This window comes from Scyliorhinus torazame, chromosome 2 (assembly GCF_047496885.1).
Source record: "Scyliorhinus torazame isolate Kashiwa2021f chromosome 2, sScyTor2.1, whole genome shotgun sequence".
Classification (NCBI taxonomy): Eukaryota; Metazoa; Chordata; class Chondrichthyes; order Carcharhiniformes; family Scyliorhinidae; genus Scyliorhinus; species Scyliorhinus torazame.
The window spans coordinates 261,144,768-261,169,337 of record NC_092708.1 but is presented as its reverse complement, the minus strand read 5'-3'; the positions used below and the strand labels follow the sequence as shown (position 1 = coordinate 261,169,337).

Here is a 24,570-nt window from a genome sequence, read left to right as displayed (position 1 = left end):
AGGTTTGTTTATTATTTTCATTTGCAAACCCATTTTGTATATTCCTTTTTTTGTCCATTTTATTATGGTGTGTTACCCAGAGCAAATGTTAGTGTAAATAATTGTAAAACCAATAAAAATATATTTTTAAAAATAGACAGAACGCAAGAGCTCTTTGGGAAACAATTATTTTGCAGGGATTTAAAGATTCACTTTCAGCAGTTGTGACAACTCATGTAGAAGAGCAGAGTTAAAACTGCTAGACAAGCCGCAGAAATGGCAGATGATTTTGAATTGGTTCACAAAACACAAGTCTGGATTTCAACATCAATTTCCACCTGTGAAGGATGAAAACTGGGGAAATGAGAAATTTACAAGTGGTCAAGCAAAGAAGGTTTAGTTGGTGGTGTTAAGGAGAGTGTGCACCAGAGTACAAAGAAAACCTATGATAGTGGTTGAGAGAAGAAAACTTTCCCGTACACTGCAAAGGCCATTCGACCCATCGATCCTCTGAAAGAGCACCCAGGCCCATTCCCCCGCTTTATCCCTGTAATCCCACCTAACCGTTGGAGACTAGGGGGCAATTTAACATGGCCAATCCACCTAACCTGCACATCTTTGGACTGTGGAAGCAAATCAGAACACCCAGAGGAAACAAAACGCAGAAATGGGGAGAAGTGTGCAGACCCCACACAGTCACCCAATTTCAGAATTAAACTGGGTCCCTGGCGTTGTGAGGCAGCAGTGCTAGCCACTGTGCCATCCATTTCATTGTAATAAAGCTTGGCATGTGGAGTTGCGGTGTTGGTAGCTTGCAAAAATTTCTGGAAAGACAGACTCGGTAAAAATCAGATAAACCAGTGGGGGTTTATTAAAGTGGGAAGAAAAAGCAGTGGAAAGATGCAGAGTGTACAGCCTGTTCAGAGGTTAGTGGATAAGCAGATATCAGAAACATTTGAGGATTTTATTTGTAAGAGTACGGTTTACTCATGTGTAGAAGTTGGAATAGATCAGATGATTTAAGATCAGAAGGAATACAGGAGATAGTCAATCTTTATGGCGAGTGCCAAGGAGATATATAGTTTGGAAGGAGCATTGCCAGAAAAGGTGGTAATTTCTGGAATTAGTGGTGACAGGAATAGCATGCCACAATGTACGATAAGGCTAGAGAGTCTGGTGAAAAAAGTGAAGTAGTGGTAGGAGTACTACCCTTTTCAGGGGTATAATTTATCCAAGGTAATGATATAGCTGAGTCACAGGTGAGAGGGCAGTCGACTGTGGATGGAAAGCCAGCGGAAAGTCAAACTGAGATGTTTAAGTATAATATCCGGAAGGTTTCCTGATTGTGTAGTCACCAGATCACAAAGCCACAGGGTGAGACAGGAGGGAGAGAAATACTGATAGGGAGGCTGAGGTTCAGTTGTTGGAAACCATGTTGATCAGTAGGTTGGTAAAGAACAAGAGCAGGCGATGGATGCAATTATATCTTTAGTTCAAGCAAATTGGTTCAATTGCAGTAGAAAGATTCAGAGAAAAAGCAGTCGTATCAGAAAGCATAGACGGTCCCAGTCGCACTCGCTGGTCCGGAGAGCGAGTGTGTGTGTGTGTGTCTGTGTGTGTGTCTGTGTGTGTGTCTGTGTGTGTGTCTGTGTGTGTGTCTGTGTGTGTGTCTGTGTGTGTGTCTGTGTGTCTGTGTGTCTGTGTGTCTGTGTGTCTGTGTCTGTGTGTCTGTGTGTGTGTGTCTGTGTGTGTGTGTCTGTGTGTGTGTGTCTGTGTGTGTCTGTGTGTGTCTGTGTGTGTCTGTGTGTGTCTGTGTGTGTGTCTGTGTGTGTGTCTGTGTGTGTGTCTGTGTGTGTGTCTGTGTCTGTGTCTGTGTGTCTGTGTGTGTGTCTGTGTGTGTGTCTGTGTGTGTGTGTCTGTGTGTGTGTGTCTGTGTGTGTGTGTCTGTGTGTGTGTGTCTGTGTGTGTGTGTCTGTGTGTGTGTGTCTGTGTGTGTGTGTCTGTGTGGTTTTTCTACCCGGGGTTTTCGAGGATTGTCTTCTTTGTGGTGGGAAAGGCACTGTTGGCCTGAGTTAAGTGGTTGGCGTATGGGGAGGTCTCACGGTCGGTGGTCCGGGAGGCTCTGAAGGTGGTGGGGAAGGGGGAGTTGATGTCGTTTATGGCAAAAGTGGATAGGAACGCCAACAACTGATGGAAGAGATTTGGGAGGTGGATGGGAGATACATGGGGGACGACTTCCTGGCAAAGAGGAAGGAGTTACAGGCAAGGTTTGACCTATTGTCCACGGGGTAAGTGATGCATCAGTTGAGAAGGGCGAGGGCTGTTTTGGAGTATGGGGAGAAGGCAGGGCATATGTTGACAGGTCGGCTCCTTAGGGAGGCAGCGGCGAGGGAGATAGTTTGGGTGCAAGACAAGACAGGAGAATTGGCGGTGGCTCTGGAACAGATTAATAAAAAGGTATTTGAGGAGTTTTATAGAGACTTGTAGAAGTTGGAGCCACCGGAAGGGGGGGGGGGGGGGAATGAGGGAGTTTTTGGGTGGACTGGAGTGCCCGAGGTTGGGAAAGGGTGGAGAGGGCAGGATTGGAGGAGCTGGTGGGAGGGGAGGTGAAGGTGGCAATTGGGAGGATGTAGGTAGGGAAGGCAGTTGGGCCCAACAGGTCCCAGGTCAAATTTTATAAAAGATTAAAAGGATAGGCTGGCACGTTGATGGTGGGAAAGCTGGAAGACGCAATGGACAGGGGAGTCTTGCCGCAGACAACGGGGCAGGCCTCTATCTCATTGTTGCTGAAGGACAATGATTCAGTGAAGTGTGGATCATCTCGACCCATATCTTCGTTGAATGCAAAGGCCAAGATATTGGCATTAAAGGTTAGAGGGATGTCTTCAAGAGGTGATTGGGGAGGACCAGATGGGGTTCGTAAAGGGAAGAGTTGTCCTCAATGTGAGAAGGCTGCTGAATTTGGTGCTGTCCCCGACACATGGAAGTAAGATGGAAGTTTGAAGTGGAGTTATTTGATGGCGGGTGGTATCGGAGAAATTTGAGATTGGGCTGACGTTTGTGGCGTGAGTGCAGCTGCTATACAAGAAGCCAATGGCAAGCCGGTGCACAAATAGTATTAACTCAGGGTATTTTGCATTGCACTGGGGTACGAGGCAGGGATGCCCCATGTCCGCCCCCCCCCCTTCTGTTTGCATTGACGATAGAGCCCTTGGCCATTGTGCTGAAGAGCTCGGGGTTGTGGAAGGAGCAAAACATGTGCAGCTGTTATAGCATTGGGGATTTTGGTCGGCTCTCCAGGTACAAGGGGAACATCGGAAAGAGTGAGGTGTTCCTGATGGAGACCAGAGGTCAGGAGGAGGAGGTTGGGGAGGGGGAGGGGCTGCGTTTCAGATACTTCGGTATCCAGGTGGCAGAGCTGGGCACAGTTACACAAGTTAAATTTGACTTGGCTGGTAGAGCAGATGAATGGGGATTTTTAGAGGTGCGATGTGATGCCACTGTCATTGGCAGGACGGGTGCAAACAAAGATGACTGTGCTGCCCAAGTTCCTGTTTATATTCCAGAACCTCCCGATATTTGTTCCAAAGTCATTCTTTAAGAAGGTTAGCGCGTTGATCTTGGGGTTCATATGGACAGGGAAGACCCCACGGATCGGGGGGGGGGGGGGGGGGGTCGGAGTATGGGCAAGAGAGGGGGTCTTGGCGTTGGAGAATATAATGAATTACTACTTGGCAGCTAAAATCACTTCGGTCAGGAAATGGGTAGTGGGGGAGGAGTCGGTATGGGGGCAGATGGAGGGAGGTTCCTGTAGAGGAACGAGCTTAAGGGCATTGTTTACAGCACCTTTGCCGTTCCTGCCGGCCAGTGAGCCCAGTTTTGCTGTCAGCCTCGAGGGTGTGGGGGCAGTGGAGGCAGCATTTGCGATTAGAGGGTGCCTTGGTCTGGGCAACAATTTGTGATAACCATAGGTTTGCATCAAAGGGGCTGGATGCGGCAGGCAGGGATTGAGCGATTCGGGGACCTGTACGTAGGGGCAGCTTTGAGAAATTAAAGGACCCGGAGGAGGAATACGAGCTTCACAGGGGGAATGGTTTTACGTACTTTCAGGTCCGGGACACTTTGCGAGGAAGGAGGTGCCTTTCTTTCCCAGGTTGCCACCTTTGGGGCTGCAAGATAAGGTATTGCCGAGGGAGGGGATGGTGTCAGAGGTCTACAAGCTGATGGGCTGGGAGGGAACCCGATGGGAGACATTAAATGGAAGTGGGAGAAGGAGCTGTTTAGGGGGGGTGTGGAAGAGAGGAGAGATTTGGAGTACGAAACGTGGGAGGCCGCCCTGCGGAGGGTGAATGTTCTCGTTATGTGCAAGACTCACTTTTATTCAGTTTAAGGTAGTCCATAGTGCACGTAGGAGGGTGGCTAGGAGGAGTAGGTTCTTTGAGGAAGTGGAGGACAGGTGTGAGCGGTGCACAGGGAGGCCCACTAATCATGTCCACATATTTAGGGTGTGTCCAAAACTGAGGGGGTTCTGGCAGGGGTTTGCAGAGGTATTGTCCGAGGTATTGGGGGTGAAGATGGCCCGGAGTCCAGTGGTAGCAATATTTGGGATGTCGGAAGACCCGGGAGTCCCGGGCATGAGAAACGGCGATGTCTTGGCATTTGCCTCCGATAGCCCGGAGATGGATTTTGCTGGGGTGGAGGGATTCGGAGCCGCTGTAAGTAGTGACCTGGCAGAATTTGAGGGGCTGGAGAAGGTAAAGTTCATCTTGGAGGTCAGTCAATGGGTTCACTCGGAAGTGGAAGCCATTCATTGACTTCGTTAAGTAGGATTGAGGGGTCAGCAGAGGGGAAGGGGGGGGGGGGTGAATAAGGGGGTTAAAATGGGAAAGCCCAGGACAGGAGGAGGGGGAGTGGGTGTTGATTATCTGTTATGTTGTACAATTTCACTTTTGCTCCTATTTGTTTTGTTTATTGTTTGTATATACAAATGCTGAATGTTTTGTTTTTAAAATACCAAATCTCTATTTCTTCATGCAATCAGTCCTGGAACAACATTCTTTCTGCAGTCTTAGGGAAATCAACTAAAATATTTAGGTTTCATTCCAATTTCCAAGCCACTGTTGGGGGTTTGATCTGGGATCGCAATAGTAGCCATTTGGAACGATAGTCTATCAAGCCAAGAAACATGCTGCCTAAGAAAGTGCCTGCATGGTCCATGGGTGGTCAGGTCACTCCCAGGGATGGAGATTTGTAGAAGGAGGAGGTAAAAAAAAGAGAACAAAGAACAATACAGCACAGGAACAGGCCCGTTGGCCACCTGAGCCTCTACCAGTCATACCAACTTTTGCCAAAACCCTCAGCACTTGGCTGGTGCCATATCCCTCTACACCCATCCTATCCATGTGTTTGTCAAGTTGCCTTTTGAACACTGTTAATATATCTGCTTCCACCCTCCCCTGGCAACACTTTCCAGGCACTCACCACCCTCTGCGTAAAAAAACCTGCCTCACACATCTCCTCTAAACTTGGCCCCATGGACCTTAAACCTATGCCCCCTGGTGACTGACCCCCTCCATCCTGGGAAAAGAGTGTCTGCCACCCACTCTATCCATGCCTTTCAATCTTGTAGACCTCGTTCAGGTCACCCTTCAACCTCAGTCTTTCTAACCAAAACAGTCAAGAGTCTATTCAGCCTCTCCACATAGCTAACACCATCCAGACCAGGCAACATCCTGGTAAACCTCCTCTGCACCCTCTCTAAAGCCTCCACATCCTTCTGGTAGTGTGGCGACCAGAATTGTGCGCAAAATTCCAAGTGCGGCCTTACAACAGTTATTGCCAGTTTTTATACTCATCGTAACGATTGTGGAGTCCAGCAGGGAATGCATACTTCTGCAATAACTTTAGCGATTCCCAGCCTCCAGATATAGCTATGAGTCATTATCTTCATCATTGTTTGGCCCGGATGGGTACTGTGTAATTCTGGTCAGAGGATTTCCCTCACTGGGGGTAGAATGGCAACTCGAGTGCCGCAAAGTATCACTTGATCTTTGCAGGTTAGTTCATCCCTGCAGGTTAATTAGGGCCTCAACTGTTCAGACTTCTTGTGGTGCCAACCTGTTTGTCTCATTTGTTTCACTTTGGATAATACCAGATCTCCCAGAGTCCAATTTTGTATATGCCCGGACGACATGCGGCAAGACGCCCGAGAAGTTCAGAACCAAGATGATCTCTTGGGAGACTGGCCATAGTGCCACCTGCTTTGGTAAGGTGTAGCTCTAGGCCACACGCAGCAAAGCCCAACACTGGCGGAGGAGATTGCGGGTACTGGCTTGGCCACTCTCAAAGACCCAACAGCAGCTTATGGTTATTATAACAAATCATCGACCATAGGTATATTGGTGGAACTATGATGAAGATCAGTCCCTCCTTTTCGATTTGAGCATAACTTTGCTCCACTTCCCGTAGGGTTCTCGAGGCAAAAGCAATTGGCCGTTCCAATCCATCCTCCACCTTACAGGATAGAACAGACCCATTCCCATATGGCGGGGCATCATACAATTTGGATTCCCCGGGCAAAATGAACCAAGAGGTTCGAAAATTGCAGAGCTTGTTTTACCATGCGGCAAGATTCCTTTTGCTGCTCTTTCCCTTGTCAACATTGGTTGTTTCCTTCATATGTGTAATGGTGCCAATGTCATGGGCAAGTTTGGAATGAACCCGTCATAACAGTTCACCATTCCCAGGAAAGATCTCAACTTGGCTACATTCCTGGGTGCTGGGACCTCTTGTATGGTGTAGACCTGTGGCATCAACTCAGAACCCCAAGTATGTGACTTGTGGCATGGAAAGCACATTTCATGTATAAGGGGGACTCCCGCATGTACGAATCCACTTGACATGTGGTCTTTGTGAGTGACTCCAGTAACTAAGATATAGTGTAGGTCGTCCATCACTTTGTGATACTCGGAGGTTTTCCATGGTATGCTAGAAAATAGCGCAGGTCGAGGAAATGCTGAAAAGTAACCCGGTATACTGAAATAGGCCCTTGTGTATTGATCAAGGCAAATATTTACGACTCGTCTAGTTCCAACTGCAGGTACGCGTGGCTGAGATCTAGCTTAGAGTAGATAGGCCTCCCGCCAGTTTGGCCTAGAAGTCCTTGATTTGGGGGATCGGGTACTTATCCACGTGGGCGGCCAGGCCTGATTGATAATAAGTTTAAAGTTCTTATTGGCTATTGCTAAATCGCCATATTTCTTTTGTTTAAATCACATTCTTATTGCTCGGTCTGACTTCAGCATTGGATCGATGGGGGATTCCTACTCTGAACATTACACTGGCTTTCAAGAATCCCAGGACTCCCTGTTGTTTGACCTGACTTTGGGAGAGTCAACAGCAAAAAACCCAATCACATTTTTATCTCTCTTCCAATCCAAAGAGGAGCCATATTAGACTGAAAACCTGAAGCCTGTTCCTCTTTCTACAGATGCAGCCAGACCTGTTGAGTTTTTCCAACACTTGGTGTTCATTATTAATGTTAGAGGTATCAGACAGATTGAGTAATGTACTGACACGGTCTTGTGAGTTAGAACATTGTTCTGGTTATGGATATGCAAACACTTGAGAGGTATAATGCTTTAGGACTTGTGTTGCAATGGGCTTCCAGCAACATTAGAATTTTCTTATTTACCCCATACAAGTTAATCTTTAATTTATTGGCTTCAAGATGCCATAATTCTCATTTTCAATACGAAGTAACTCACTCGGGGTCCACATTTCTGCAGCAACCAAAAGCACTGAAAGAGGTTCAAATTCTGCTGCATAAAATGTAAATTGTCCTCGCTAGTAATATTGCTAGAATGTTACAAAACGGTGACTTACTACCAGTGGCGCGATATAAGGGGCAGATGCCCGCACAAGGTGGCTCCCGCTAGATAACTAATCTTTTTGCCCTTTTTCTTGGTACCATGGGTGTGTAATCCTTGGTGCTCATCAAAGTTATCAGGGTAGAGTTCTCTCTCTGTGGAGGTGCCCAGAAGAAACAAAGCCAAGAAAGTTGAGCAGAGACTTGTCGATAGAGCCCGAAGCCTCTCAGGATTCACAGGGAGGCAAGATAGTGAAGCTGGCTTCTTTCTCTCCACTAGGCTCCCACTAGTATTTTGGCGAAAGAGTTTGAGAAACACCTACAAAACTGTCGGAGGATCTTCAAACATCATTCTAAGAAGCCTTGACCCCCCACCCCCCATTCGTGAGATTCGGGGAAAAAACTAGTCAAGACCATTGAAGTCGATGGAGCCATGGCCAACAACATGGAGGTAGCTTTATCGGATCGTAACTCTGGAGACTGATCTGACTTCGGTGGTTGAAACCGCCACTTTAAGAACCAAGCTGAATGACCTGGAAGACAGGTCCAGTGGCAGAACATCCAGATTTTGGGGTTATGATAGAAATTGGCTTTCTAGTTAACTATAGATGATAATGGTAAAATTGAGAACTCATTCAGCGTAATGAACTAAATCATATTAACCATGAGAGTGAGGAAAGCTGAATAGTTGGGAACATTTTGCAAATTGCATGAGACTTGCTAGAGACTGAAGGTCAATGACATCAAATAGCTAAAAGACCCCATTGTGATGTAAAGAACTGGGCTGATGTCCCAGTCCTGTTTTTATGGTAACAACCAGTCTAGGGTGATAAGTCAGAGCAAAGAATGTGCTTTTCTCAAGCGATGGAGTGGGAAATTCACACCAATATATCTCTCTCTGAAATTGACGGACAGACAGTTTGGAGGAATTGAGTGAATTATAAATTAGTTAAAGCCAATTACAGCTGTAAAGAAGGAGACCTTAAAATAATAATCTCCTGAAGTATCACTGTTGGCATGGAAAAATCCATTCCGGAATCAATCCATCTCTTTCTGAAACCTATTTCCTTTGCTTGCTTTTGCTAAATCGCCATATTTCTTTTGTTTAAATCACTGTCATTTTATTCTGTGTATTATGATTTGAAGAATTACCACGATTTGTAATTGAATGGAAACTCAACTACTGTATTCGCTAAAGACAATCAATCTGACTTAATTTTGTATTGACAAATAAAGTTTACCAGTGGCACAAGCTGACAAATAAAGTTCAACTGAACTTGCCCAAAAAGCAGACTTGACCTCGTTATTCGGGAACCAAGAAGGAATAATGGATATCCAGGATTCCGAATACACAGAGATCCATCAGGTTACCAAGGGGGATCAAGGGTCATCCCCTCATGGAATTGTTCTCAGACATGTTCCTCAAAATGGTGGGATGGTGGAATCGCGTACCTGCCTGAATTAGACCAGGCCCATCGCTCACTTTGACTGAAGCCTCATTCTAAAGATGCACCGCATGCGGTGATCGCAAGATTCCAGTGTAAAGAAAATAAGAGGATTCTTCAATGGGCAAGGGAGCACCACTATCTCTTTTTTTTTTTTTAAATAATATTTTATTGAAAATTTTTGGTCAACCAACACAGTACATTGTGCATCCTTTACACAACATTATAACAATACAGATAATAATGACCTTTTTTATTTAAACAAGAACAAAAGAAAACAACAACAAATAAATAAATATTAAATAACAAAAATAAAAACTAGCCCTAATTGGCAACTGCCTTGTCTCAGGCCACCCCACCCCCCCCCCCCCCCCAAGTCCTGGGCTGCTGCTGCTGCCTTCTTTTTTCCCCCATCTATCTTTCCGCAAGATATTCGACGAACGGTTGCCACCGCCTGGTAAACCCTTGAGCCGACCCCCTTAGGACGAACTTAATCCGCTCTAACTTTATGAACCCCGCCATATCATTTATCCAGGTCTCCACCCCCGGGGGCTTGGCTTCTTTCCACATTAGCAATATCCTGCGCCGGGCTACTAGGGACGCAAAGGCCAAAACATCGGCCTCTCTCGCCTCCTGCACTCCCGGCTCTTGTGCAACCCCAAATATAGCCAACCCCCAGCTTGGTTCGACCCGGACTCCTACTACTTTCGAAAGCACCTTTGTCACCCCCATCCAAAACCCCTGTAGTGCCGGGCATGACCAAAACATATGGGTATGATTCGCTGGGCTTCTCGAGCACCTCGCACACCTATCCTCCACCCCGAAAAATTTACTGAGCCGTGTTCCAGTCATATGTGCCCTGTGTAATACCTTAAACTGAATCAGGCTTAGCCTGGCGCACGAGGACGACGAGTTTACCCTGTTTAGGGCATCTGCCCACAGCCCCTCCTCGATCTCCTCCCCTAGCTCTTCTTCCCATTTCCCTTTTAGTTCGTCCACCATAGTCTCCCCTTCATCCCTCATTTCCCTATATATATCCGACACCTTACCGTCCCCCACCCATTTCTTCGAGATGACTCTGTCCTGCACCTCGTGTCGGGAGCTGCGGGAATTCCCTCACCTGTTGCCTCGCAAAAGCCCTCAATTGCATGTACCTGAATGCATTCCCTTGGGGCAACCCATATTTCTCAGTCAGCGCTCCCAGACTCGCGAACTTCCCATCCACAAATAGATCTTTCAATTGCGTTATACCTGCTCTTTGCCACATTCCATATCCCCCATCCATTCCCCCCGGGGCAAACCTATGGTTTGTTCTTATCGGGGACCCCCCCCAATGCTCCGGTCTTTCCCCTATGTCGTCTCCACTGTCCCCAAATCTTCAGTGTAGCTACCACCACCGGACTCGTGGTATAGTTCCTTGGTGAGAACGGCAATGGGGCTGTCACCATAGCCTGCAGGCTGGTCCCCCGACAGGACGCCCTCTCTAATCTCTTCCACGCCGCTCCTTCCTCCTCTCCCATCCACTTACTCACCATTGAAATATTAGCGGCCCAATAATACTCACTTAGGCTCGGTAGTGCCAGCCCCCCCCTATCCCTACTACGCTGTAAGAATCCCTTCCTCACTCTCGGAGTCTTCCCGGCCCAAACAAAACCCATGATACTCTTTTCTATCCTTTTGAAAAAAGCCTTCGTGATCACCACCGGGAGGCACTGAAACACAAAGAGGAATCTCGGGAGGACCACCATCTTAACCGCCTGCACTCTCCCTGCCATTGACAATGCTACCATATCCCATCTCTTGAAATCTTCCTCCATCTGTTCCACCAACCGCGTCAAATTTAGCCTGTGCAATGTGCCACAATTCTTAGCTATCTGGATCCCCAGGTAACGAAAGTCTCTTGTTACCTTCCTCACCGGTAGGTCTTCTATTTCTCTACTCTGCTCCCCTGGATGCACCACAAACAGCTCACTCTTCCCCATGTTCAATTTATACCCTGAAAAATCCCCAAACTCCCCAAGTATCCGCATTATTTCTGGCATCCCCTCCGCTGGATCCGCCACATATAGTAGCAGATCATCCGCATATAAAGATACCCGGTGTTCTTCTCCTCCCCTAAGTATTCCCCTCCATCTCTTGGAACCTCTCAGCGCTATCGCCAGGGGCTCAATCGCCAGTGCAAACAGTAATGGGGACAGAGGACATCCCTGCCTTGTCCCTCTATGGAGCCGAAAATATGCCGATCCCCGTCCATTCGTGACCACACTCGCCACTGGGGCCCTATACAACAGCTGCACCCATCTAACATACCCCTCTCCAAACCCAAATCTCCTCAACACCTCCCACAGATAATCCCATTCCACTCTATCAAATGCTTTCTCGGCATCCATCGCCACTACTATCTCCGTTTCACCCTCTGGTGGGGCCATCATCATTACCCCGAACAGCCTCCGTATATTCGTGTTCAGCTGTCTCCCCTTCACAAACCCAGTTTGGTCCTCATGAACCACCCCCGGGACACATTCCTCTATTCTCATTGCCATTACCTTGGCCAGGACCTTGGCATCCACATTGAGGAGGGAAATTGGTCTGTAGGACCCGCATTGTAGCGGATCCTTTTCCTTCTTTAAGAGAAGCGATATCGTTGCTTCTGACATAGTCGGGGGCAGTTGTCCCCTTTCCTTTGCCTCGTTAAAGGTCCTCGTCAGTAGCGGGGTGAGCAAGTCCAAATATTTTCTGTAAAATTCAACTGGGAATCCATCCGGTCCCGGGGCCTTTCCCGTCTGCATGTTCCTAATTCCTTTCACCACTTCTTCTACCGTGATCTGTGCTCCCAGTCCCACCCTTTCCTGCTCTTCCACCTTGGGAATTTCCAGCCGATCCAAAAAATCCATCATTCTCTCCCTCCCATCCGGGGGTTGAGCTTCATACAATTTTTTATAAAATGTCTTGAACACTTCGTTCACTCTCTCCGCTCCCCGCTCCGTCTCTCCTTCCTCGTCCCTCACCCCCCCCTATTTCCCTCGCTGCTCCCCTTTTCCTCAATTGGTGTGCCAGCAATCTGCTCGCCTTCTCTCCATATTCATACTGTACACCCTGCGCCTTCCTCCATTGTGCCTCTGCAGTGCCTGTAGTCAGCAAGTCAAATTCCACATGCAGCCTTTGCCTTTCCCTGTACAGTCCCTCCTCCGGTGCTTCCGCATATTGTCTATCCACCCTCAAAAGTTCTTGCAGCAACCGCTCCCGTTCCTTACTCTCCTGCTTCCCTTTATGTGTCCTTATTGATATCAGCTCCCCCCTAACCACCGCCTTCAACGCCTCCCAGACCACTCCCACCTGAACCTCCCCATTGTCATTGAGTTCCAAGTACTTTTCAATGCATCCCCTCACCCTTAGGCACACACCCTCATCCGCCATTAGTCCCATGTCCATTCTCCAGGGTGGGCGCCCTCTTGTTTCCTCCCCTATCTCCAAGTCTACCCAGTGTGGGGCATGATCCGAAATGGCTATAGCCGTATATTCCGTTCCCCTCACCCTCGGGATCAATGCCCTACCCAACACAAAAAAGTCTATGCGTGAATAGACTTTATGGACATAGGAGAAAAACGAGAACTCCTTACTCCTAGGTCTACTGAATCTCCACGGGTCCACCCCTCCCATCTGCTCCATAAAATCCTTAAGCACCTTGGCTGCTGCCGGCCTCCTACCAGTCCTGGACTTCGACCTATCCAGCCTTGGTTCCAACACCGTGTTAAAGTCTCCCCCCATTATCAGCTTTCCGGTCTCTAGGTCTGGGATGCGTCCTAGCATTCGCCTCAAAGTTGGCATCGTCCCAGTTCGGGGCATACACGTTTACCAAAACCACCATCTCTCCCTGTAATTTGCCACTCACCATCACGTATCTGCCCCCGTTATCCGCCACTATAGTCTTCGCCTCGAACATTACCCGCTTCCCCACTAATATAGCCACCCCCCTGTTTTTCGCATCCAGCCCAGAATGGAACGCCTGCCCCACCCATCCTTTGCACAACCTAACCTGGTCTATCAGTTTCAGGTGCGTTTCCTGTAGCATAACCACATCTGCTTTAAGTTTCTTAAGGTGTGCGAGTACTCGTGCCCTCTTTATCGGCCCGTTAAGCCCCCTCACGTTCCACGTGATCAGCCGAGTTGGGGGGCTTCCCACCCCCCCCCTTGCCGGTTAGCCATCATCTTTTTCCAGCTTCTCACCCAGTTCCCACGCAGCTGTATCTCTCCCAGACGGTGCCCCCCCGCCCATCCTTTCCCGTACCCACTCCCCCCTTTCCCCAGCAGCAGCAACCCAGTAATTCCCCCCTCCCCCCCCCCCCCCCCCTGCTAGACCCCCCGCTAGCGTAATTACTCCCCCCATGTTGCTCCCAGAAGTCAGCAAACTCTGGCTGACCTCGGCTTCCCCCCGTGATCACGGCTCGCACCGTGCGACGCCCCCTCCTTCCTGCTTCTCTATTCCCGCCATAATTATCATAGCGCGGGAACCAAGCCCGCGCCTCTCCCTCGGCCCCGCCTCCCATGGCCAACGCCCCATCTCCTCTCCCTCCCCACCTCCCCCCATCACCACCTGTGGGAGAAAGAAAAGTTACCATACCGCAGGATTAAAACATAAAACCCCTCTTCGCCCCCCCCCCCCATTCGCCCCACCACTTTGTCCAAATGTTCATTTTCATAATCCAATCATTCCAGTTTTTCTTCTACAATAAAAGTCCACGCTTCATCCGCCGTTTCAAAGTAGTGGTGCCTCCCTTGATATGTGACCCACAGTCTTGCCGGTTGCAGCATTCCAAATTTTATCTTCTTTTTGTGAAGTACCGCTTTGGCCCGATTAAAGCTCGCCTTCCTTCTCGCCACCTCCGCACTCCAATCTTGATAAACGCGGATCACCACGTTCTCCCATTTACTACACCGAGTTTTCTTCGCCCATCTAAGGACCATTTCTCTATCCTTAAAACGGAGGAATCTCACCACTATGGCTCTGGGAGTTTCTCCTGCTCTCGATCCTCGCACCATAACTCGGTATGCTCCCTCCACCTCCAACGGACCCGTCGGGGCCTCCGCTCCCATTAACGAGTGCAGCATCGTGCTCACATATGCCCCGACGTCCGCCCCCTCCACACCTTCAGGAAGGCCAAGAATCCTCAAGTTGTTCCTCCTTGCGTTGTTTTCCAGTGCCTCCAACCTCTCCACAGATCGTTTCTGGTGTGCCTCCTGTATCTCCGACTTCACCACCAGGCCCTGTATATCGTTCTCATTCTCTGCTGCTTTCGCCTTCACGACCCGAAGCTCCTGCTCCTGGGTCTTTTGTTCCTCTTTCAGCCCTTCAATCGCCTGTAATATCGGGGCCAACAGCTCTTTCTTCATTTCCTTTTTTATCTCTTCCACACAGCATTTCAAGAACTCTTGTTGTTCAGGGCCCCATATGAAACTGCCACCTTCCGACGCCATCTTGGTTTCTGCTTGCCTTCCTTGCCGTTGTTCCAAAGGATCCGCTGCAATCCGGCCACTTTCCTCTCCTTTTTCCATCCGTGTCCAGGGGGAACACCCTTCTGGTTTACCGCACGGTGTTTTTAGCCGTTAAAATTGCCGTTGGGGCTCCTATCAAGAGCCCAAAAGTCCGTTCCACCGGGAGCTGCCGAAACGTGCGACTCAGCTGGTCATCGCCGCACCCGGAAGTCGGAGCACCACTATCTCAATGGGAAGGCAACTCCATAAGGCTGCACCAGGATAGGAGTGTGGAGTTAGCAAAAAAAAGTGTGTCACACTTAATGGAGTGAAGGCCACCCTGTGGTTCGGGATGGTCTTTCCAGCTCAAAAGTCATGTTAAAGGAAAAGTACTTTTTTTGGACATACCAGGAGATGCTGACTCTTGTTAAAAGGCACAACTTGTGCGCTGTGTAATCTGTTTTAAGGCTGTGAGGCATGTTGTATTGTTTGTATTTCTGGTTTTTTTTTTTTAATTCTTGGTGGGGTTGTGTTCTTATTGCCTTTGATTAGATTTGAGGTTTCCTATTGCTTGGGGTTTTTCTTAAACATTTACATATTGTTTCCTTACTCTTTCAAAGTTGTTGTTTAGCGTCACATGTAGTCACTAGTGGGGAGTTGCAAGTTAAATGGGGGTTTGTCGTCTTTTTTTGTTTATTGTTTCTCTAGTTGGGAGGCCCCCTGCTAATGAGTTAACAGGAGTGGTTTTGGAGGGTTTGCTACAGCTTATTAAAATAGTTTGTTTAGAAAATGAGATAAGAATTTTTGTTTTGTTGTGTTAATTCAGTCTAAGGAGAAGTCTTTGTTTGACACACTTTTGTTTGCTTTTGAGTGTGGTTGCATTCAATGGTGATGGTGTTTTTTGGATGAGGAGGGTGGGATCGGGGGGTAGTCTGTTAGTTCCCTTTGCCCATTATCCTGACTTAGCTTGGTGGCCACTTTGGGTGGATCTTTTTGCTTTATCCTTTCAGTGTCCCTTGGTAGATCTCTCCTGGTGGGAATGGCTGACTCCAGTTTAAAGGGTGTTGAAAGATCTCCAATCCATTTAGTCACCTGGGACATTAAGAGATTTGAATGGCCCAGTAAAAAGATCAGGGGCATTTGCCCATCTTAAGATCTTAAACTCCGATGTTGTTTTCTTGCAGGGAAACCCATTTGCATATCAGGGATCAGACCAGGCTGCACAAGGGGTGGGGTGGGCAGGCTTTTCATTCCGATTTTGATGGCAGGGCCAGGACCTACTTGGAGCTATTGTCTACTAGTTGGGTGGTACATCAGCAATCATCCTCCAGGGGCACTTTTTAATGAGTACGGGGAGGAGACTAGTTGTCTTCGGGCTCTCCAACTCAAACGACAAGCGGCCTCCCGAAAGAGCCCTCAGATACACAACCCTGGGTGGCAACCTAGTTTTCACCCCTCGCCAGGTCAACGCAACTTGAAAATCCTTTTACCACGATCTTTATAGATCAGAATCCCTGCAGGTAAATTGGTCATGCCTGACTTTCTGAACTACCTATTCCAACCGTCGAGGTGGATAAAAGTAGCGAGTTGGACTCCCCGGAACGCCCAGAAGAGATTTGAAAATATATTGAGCTGATGCAGTCTGGCAAGGCCCCTGGTCTAGATAGCTTTCCGATGGAATTTTGCAAGAAGTTCTCGGAGTAGCTTGTACCTTTGGACATGTTCAATGATTTCCTATTCCTGGGGTCATTGACTCGGACTCTCACTCAATGCTCTATTTCTTTGCTCCTTAATAAGGACAAGGACCAGACAGTGTGGTTCATGCCGTCCAATCTCACAAAGGCTTCATGAAAGGCCGACATTTCCTCCTCCCCAGTACCAGAAGTGATAGTATCTCAATCTCTCTTGATCCTGTCGCATTTGACAGTATTTATTTGAGAAAATCTCAGGATATTTGGATTTGGTCAATTTGCTTCCTGTATTCACTTGTTATATAAAGCCCCTCCCTGCCAATGTTCATATGAACACTTTATTCTCCAATTATTTTCCCATGAATAAGGCCACTAGGCAGGGCTGCCTGCTTTCTCCACTCTTGTTCACCCTGGCAATAGAGCCGCTCTCGATAGCGTTGAGGTTCTAGAGTCAAGGGAGGGGTATTAGTCGAGATGGGGTGGAGCATTAGATATCTAGGAGGATGACCTACTTCTTTATATTCCAGACTCTGCCCCATGCATCAACGGCATAATGAACTTACTTAACACCTTTGGCTCCTTCTTTGGGTATAAATTTCAATTTAGGCAAAAGTGAACGTTTCCTAGTTAACTACCCTGGGAGGAGTCCAATTGGGGTCAGTACCTTTCGCGATCAGAGGGTCTGGGTAGCCCACAACTGGGCCTCACTTTGTAAGTTAAATTACACAAGCCTGATTGTCAAAACGGGTTTGCAAAGGTGGAATAAGTTTGGTGGGTAGGATCCAAACGATCAAAATGAACGTTTATTACTGGGCTACTAATATCCAAATTTTTGTTGTTGTGGATCAGAGACCCTGATTCTATTTGGGGACAAATGGAGGCTCGCTCCTGCACCATTTCTACTCTTCTTGCCATAGTCACTGCACCATTGCTGCCCCTGCCCACTCCCGCTAGATTTTCCTCAAACCAAGTGGTGGTCTCCACTCTAAGAATTTAGAAACAGTTTAGACGCCACATTAAGCTCCATTCCCAGTCTTCGCTAGCCCGTATTTTTTTTTTTTTTTTTAAATAAACGTTTTATGGAGGTATTTTCTTTGGCATTTTAACGGCAACAGAATCAACAATATCAAAAACGAGAAATATATACATAGTGCAAATTCCACCACCCTCTCCCGCAGGTCTCGCCATTACCTACCCCCCCCCCCCAACCTACGCTAGCCTCACCACCCCCCCCCCCCCCTTTACTGCTGACAATTAGTTCTCTGCGAGGAAGTAGACGAATGGTTGCCACCTCCAGGCAAACCCCAGCAGAGACCCTCTCATGGCGAACTTAATTTTCTCCAGGCAGAGGAAGCCTGCCATGTCTGAAAGCCAGGTCTTCGATTTCGGGGGCTTGGAGTCCCTCCACGCTAGCAATATACGCCTCCAGGCTACCAGGGAAGCCAAGGACAGAACGCCCGCCTCTTTCTCCCCCTGAATTCCCGGGTCCTGCAATACCCCACAAATCGCCACCTCCGGATTCATTGCCACCCTCTTATTTCATACCGTGGACATGGGGTCGGCAAATCCCTGTCAAAATCCACTCCGTTTTGGACATGCCCAGAACATGGGGACATGGTTCGCTGGCCCCCCAGCACACTTTGCACATCTGTCCTCCACCCCAAAGAATCTGCTCATCCAGGCCACTGTCATGACAGCCCGGTGAACAACCTTAAATTGGATCAGGCTGAGCCTGGCACATGTTGCGGTAGCATCGCCTCTTCCTAACGCGTCCGCCCAAAGACCTTCCTCCATCTCTCTCCCTCGCCTCGCCCCCCCCCCCCCCCCCCCTTTCGCTTCAGCTCCTCGGTCGGAGTCTCCTCCGAACCCATAATGTCTTTATATATGTTCGAGCCGCTCCCCTCCCCTATCCATCCTCTAGAGACCACCCTGTCCTGAATCCTCCTCAGTAGCAGGAGTGGGAAGGTTGGTACCGGTTTCCGTAAGAAGTCCCATACCTGTACATATCAGAGTTCATTCCCTCCAGCCAGTGCAAACTTCTCCTCCAGCGCCCTCATACTCAGGAAGCTACCTTCCAAGAACAACAACTCTCCTCTTTCCCCCCCCCCCCATCCTCTCTATCCCTGCTCTCCGCCAAATACGGAACCCCCCCCATCCATCCTTCCCGGGGCAAACCTATGATTGTCGCAGATTGGGGACCACACCGATGCCCCCTCTGCTCCCACATCCCTCCTCCACTGCCCCAAGACTCTCAGGGCCGCCACCACCACTGGACTGGTGGAGTACTGCGGCGGCAGGAAATCTGTCACCAGTGCCCCTAAACTTGTGCCCTTACACGAAGCCTCCTCCATGCACACCCACGCCAGCTCCCCCCGCACCAGCCACCTCCTCACCATGGCTATGTTAGCCGCCCAGTATTAATTACTGAAATTCGGCAGCGCCAGTCCACCATCTCCCCAATTCCGCTCGAGCATTGCCCTCTTCACCTGCAGGGCTTACCCCCACACACAAAGCCCACAATAATCTTATTAATCCACTTAAAAAAGGACTGCGGGATGAAGATGGGGAGGCACTGGAAAACGAAAAGAAGCCTCGGGATGACCGTCATTTTTACCGACTGCACCCTACCCGCCAGAGACAACGGGAGCACGTCCCATCTCGGGAAATCCTCCTTCATCTGGTCCACCAACCGGGCCAGGTTCAATTTGTGTACCCTGTCCTAATCCCTCGCCACCTGAATACCCAAGTACCTAAAACTGTCCCCTACCACTCTGAATGGCAGTTCCCCTAGTCGCCTCTCCTGACCTCTCGCCTGAACCACAAACAACTCGCTCTTCCCAGTATTAAGCTTGTAACCCGACAACCGGCCAAATTCCCCTAGAATTCCCATAATCTCCACCATCCCCTCTATTGGGTCTGAGACACAAGTCATCTGCATACAAACGAGACTGTGCTCCACCACCCCACCGAGCTAACCCCTCAAGGCCCTCAGAGCAATTGCCAGCAGCTTGATCACCAGCGCAAACAGCAGTGGAGAGGGGACATCCCCGTCTCGTCCCCCGGTGTAGTCTGAAATATTCCAAAGTCGTCCTATTTGTCCGTACACTAGCTACTAGAGCCCCATATAGCAGCCTAACCCAGTCAACAAAGCCCCTCCCAAACCCAAACCGTTCCAGCACCTCCCATAAGTAATCCCACTCAACCCGGTCGAACGCTTTTTCCACGTCCATCGCAACCAACACTTCAGCTTCCCTGCCTTCCGGGGAGCAACCTTCTTACATTGGCCCCCAGCTGCCTACCCTTAACAAACCCGGTCTGGCCCTCCCCTATAACGTCTGGTACACCGTCCTCAATCCAGAATTTTGGCATCCACGTTTAACAAGGATATCGGCCTACAAGAAACACACAGCTCCGGGTCCTTGCCCCTTTTCAAAATGAGCGCGATCAGGCCCGGTGACATCGTCTGGGGTAAAACCCCTCTTTCCTTGGCCTCGTTAAAGACTTTCAGTAGTATTAGCCCCAATATTCCGGAGAACTTTTTATAGAACTCGACTGGGTACCCGTCCGGCCCCAGGGCCTTCCCCGAGTGCATGGCCTTCAAGCCCTCCACTATCTCCTCCAGCCTAAATCTCCACAGATCCCCCCCCCCCCCCCCCCCCCATCTGCTCCTTTTGCCATTGCTGGCACCTTGCCCGTTCTCTAACATGACCAGTCCAGGCCTGGATCAATAACCGTGTTGAAATCCCCACCCATAATCAGCCTGTGCGAATCCAGATCCGGAATCTTCCCCAGTACCCTCTTTATAAAATCCCCATCGTCCCAATTTGGCACGTAAAGGTTGACCAGCACTACCTTCATCCCCTGCAGCCTGCTAACCACTGCGCCACCATGCTGCCCTGGAAAGTGCACCCTACTTCAGCCCACGCCCCCACCCTATTCCACCCAGTAGCCCCACCTAAGTTTTTGGACACTAAGGAGCAATTTAGCATGGCCAACCCACCTAACCTGCACATCTTTGGATTGTGGGAGGAACCGGAGCACTCAGAAAACCCATGCAGACACGGGAGAAAGTGGAAACTCCACAGGACAGTCACCCAAGGCTGGAATTGAACCTGGGACCCTGGAGCAGTGCTAACCATTGTGCCACCCCATAAAGAAAAAACACTTAACTTTTTTTTTTAAAGTTAGAAAATTGCTGGAAATTGATACGGGTTCATGGTTATAATTCTAGCATTTAGTACTACACTAGATTAATTTACATCAAAGTCAAATGGTAGGCTTCACTGGCTCCAAAACGGAGTCAGCAGATGTGCGATCCTTCATCTTCCAAGTTGTTTCACAAATTGCCCCTTTTTTTCCTAACAGAAATAGATATTTGGGTTTGGCTCTTGGCGCATTTCATTGCAAGGACAGCAGGTACAACCACCATGTATAAGCCAAATATGGAATGAATCTCAGCCATAACAGTGAAAGGGCAGAGGAAAAGAGCATAGGGGAAACTCCATCAGTTTCCATGGCCAACGAGCACAAGAAACTGGTTTACAATAAAAAAAATGATTAGTGTTGAGTCTCATATCAGCACATTACACTCTTAAATAACAGCAAAGCTAAAACAGTGTGCGAGGTTTTATTCATCCAAGAAATACGTACTTAGCTTCTGGAAACACAGGACAATTTTCATCCATGGTTCAAACAAGAACTGAAAACCTGCAGAAGACAAATAAAAGATTACAACTCAATCGGAAAATGCTTGCCTCAGAGCCCTTCAAGTAAGGCAAACTGCATGGCATAACATAAAATAAATGTTAGAAAAGGAACCAGAAATGAGGCCTCAGTAGCAAACACTTTTGTTACAAGTCTGTTTAGTTCAGCACGGACATACTAACCCCTTACATCACTCGCTCATTTACTTACCGAAGTCCTCTTCAGATTTGTTTTATTCTTTCACAGGATGAGAGTCTCACTGGCAAGGCAGAGGAGATGCCATATGGAGCAATATTGGTTCAGCGAGAACATTCAAATCACTGCCAATTTCTGGAAGATTGGACCGATGGAGCAGTTTCAGGTGAAACATTAATGGGCTACGACCAAAAGCAGCTCAAATGAAGGTTAGTGACAGCTGGCTCTTAACTTGTTTCTTCACTAAAGACCATGGTCATTTGTGCTACTGTGTCAACCATTTCCTCAGCTTCACCTCTTTTTCTCTTGCTCTAATCCTGTACCACTATCTCTCATAATAATTAAGCCCTCATGTAGTATAATGAGGAATGTTAAACTCAGTCCCATAAAGAATTAACTGTAACAGGAAATGACATTTACTCATGCGACCTAAGAGTCCAGGAGAAAATCAGTGTGGGCTTGAATAGGGTGCTCTTTCCAGGGACACTGCAGGCTTGATGGGTCAAATGGCCTTCTTCTGCACTGTAAAACCTATGATTCTGAAGTATTGTATAACACTAAACCGAGAAACTAAACCAATATGCTTATAAACACCCAAAAATATGCCACACCTTTTACCTGAAAACTGTAAAGAAAGAGGTTGACTCAATGCTATGTCCAGGAGTAATTTTCCTCATAAAAAAGAGCCGACAAGTGGATGCTGAGGAATGGTACCGGTTCAGAATTGAAAGGGTTCCATAAGAATATGTGTTGATCTCCCACAACTCAATAAAGCTATGAAAAAGGAATTCCATCCAATGGTATCAGTAGATTAGGGGCTGGGTTCTCCATTTGCCAGTACCGAAACCCACCCTGCCATCGAGGTGTCCATCACCAATTGGTTGAGATCAATCAGGTTGATTGAGCCCTGATCGATCAATTGGACATCTACCTGGGACCACCCAAAAGCTCGCGAAACCTGCAAGGGATAAAAAGGTGCTGCGCAACCCACCACCTGCTCTCTCGACCACCGACAACAACAATGGTGATATCTCCACTAGCCAAGGATGGAACCATCCAAAGAGAGACCAGAGCCGGGGATACAGACAACCAGGAACAGATATCCAGCACTGCCAGACGAGGGATTCCAGATGAGGCCATATCTGCTCTGCACATGCCAGTAACCTAGAAATTAAGTTGGTCTTTCTGGTGGGGTTAGTTTAGAGTCCAACCAGCATGTGTGCGAGGTTGATAATATCCTCCATGTGTGTGTATTGAACCAGTATTATTGCATGCAGCTTCTGTGGTCATTTGTCCATCTTATACAGGTTGGGGACACTGTGGTTCAGAAGGTAGCACAACAAATCTGGCAACCCTGGTGCTATTTGGCTGAGAGTCATAAATGTTGCAAAAGATTCCACAGGCTAGTCTTGGAGATTCCACCCTAGACTGACTTAGGTAGGCAATCAACCCACGTAACGGCCAGTATCCCAAGTTCATCGAAACGGAATATAAAAAGGTCCCTATTCCGGAGGATTATTCACAGATCAAACATAAACCACAGGTGTGAACACCGGATTTCGGAAGGGTCTACTAACTCCATGCGCACCTAACAAGGGAGTAGAAGGTCAACCCGGCAGATTTGTGTGTAGCCTGAGGGATTAGGGCTGGAACACAGCCACAAGCCATATATCCAATACCATATCCACCCAATGCGGAGCATGATCTAATATTTCAATTGCCGAGTGCTCCGACCCCTTAACCCCAGCCAGCAACACCTTCCCCAACACAAAACAGTCAACCCGCAGGTATACCTTCTGGACTGCAGAGAAAACGAGTACTCCCGTTCCCTCGGGTGCAAAAACTTCTCAAAGTTCCACCCCTCCCATTTCCACCATTAGCCCAGCCAACACCTTCACCCACCCCCTCCCCGACAGGACCAGCAAGCGCAGCCGTGACGTGTCTGTGAACTTTGTTCGTGCACCAAGTTCCAGTCCCCCCACTATCAGTTTGTGCGAACCCAAGTCGGGGTTGGCCCCACATACCTTCACGAATCATACATCATGCCAATTGGAACCATACACACTTAGCAGCGCCACTAACCTCCCCTCCAGTGCCCCTGTCACAATCATATATCTACCCCCCTGATCTGCAACCACCTTCTCCATCTGGAACCGTACCCTTTTGCTGATCATTACCACTACACCGAGCCCTTCCGTCAAATCCAGAATGAAACAGCTGGATAACCCAGGTCTTTAAGTCCCACCTGGTCCTTCATGTTCAATTGATTCTCCTGCACCCTTGCGACATGGCCTTCAATTCTTGAAGATGCGCAAGCATCCTTGACCGGACCTCCCAAACCGCTCACGTTCCACGTGACTATTCTAACCGGGGGTCTTTCATTTCCCCTCCCGCCCCCTCCCTCTTCTTATCCTCCATTACCACTGGGCCCTGCCCCAAGAGCCTGACCCACCCCTATCCATGGTTAACATCGAACCCGCTCCATGCCTCCCAGAATCCCTCCTGTACTTAGTCTCAAAAAACATCACTCAGAATCGATCCCCCCCCCCCCCCCATTCACACCTCTTTGGCCCATCAAAACCTGCTCGCCAAGCTCCAATGTTCGCAGCCCCTTCTCCCACCTCACCTCCATTCACGAGCCAACTTTAGTCAGCTAGCGTGGGTGACCCCTCTCTCCACAAGGCATTCGTCCCTTTGCCTCCTACCCAGTCCTAGAAAAAAAAAACAATCCAACCCACACAACTCAATAAAATAACATAACCGTTGCAACAAAGAATGCCAACCAAACCAAACGAGAAAATAACCGCTACAATGTGAGATCAAGTAAGTTACAATACAGGTCAATGAACAGAACAGAAAGTTAGAACAGTTATACATTCACCAGCTTCCCAATCACAGTCCACGATCTCTCTTACAGTTCCACTCCTCACTTCTGTCCCAAGCTTTCTGCCTTCATGAACGCCTCAAAATAAAAATCTTTGGCGTTGTACGTTACCGAGCTTCGCCGGATACACACAATTGTCCAGTGCCATCTTTACTCGTCCGAACGCCGCTCGCTTCTTTGCTAACTCCACCGTCAGGTCCTGGTATATCCGAACTCAAGCACCATCCCACTGTATCTCCCGCTTCGCTCAGCTTAACACCCTCTCCTTCATGTGGCATCTATGGAAGCAGATAATTACTACTCTTGGTGGCTCATTTAATTTTGGCTTCGGCC

The 24,570-nt window shown here is 48.4% G+C and overlaps 1 protein-coding gene across 1 annotated transcript in view; it reads right to left on the bottom strand.

Moving 5' to 3' along the window:
• Window positions 1-24,570, bottom strand: part of knl1 (kinetochore scaffold 1) — a 240,322-nt gene that overhangs the window by 193,642 nt on the left and 22,110 nt on the right. Inside the window, exon 2 of the mRNA XM_072486289.1 lies at window positions 21,105-21,161. Coding sequence (XP_072342390.1) covers window positions 21,105-21,139 — 35 coding nt within the window. The 5' untranslated portion in view covers window positions 21,140-21,161. The remainder of the gene's footprint in view (window positions 1-21,104; window positions 21,162-24,570) is intronic.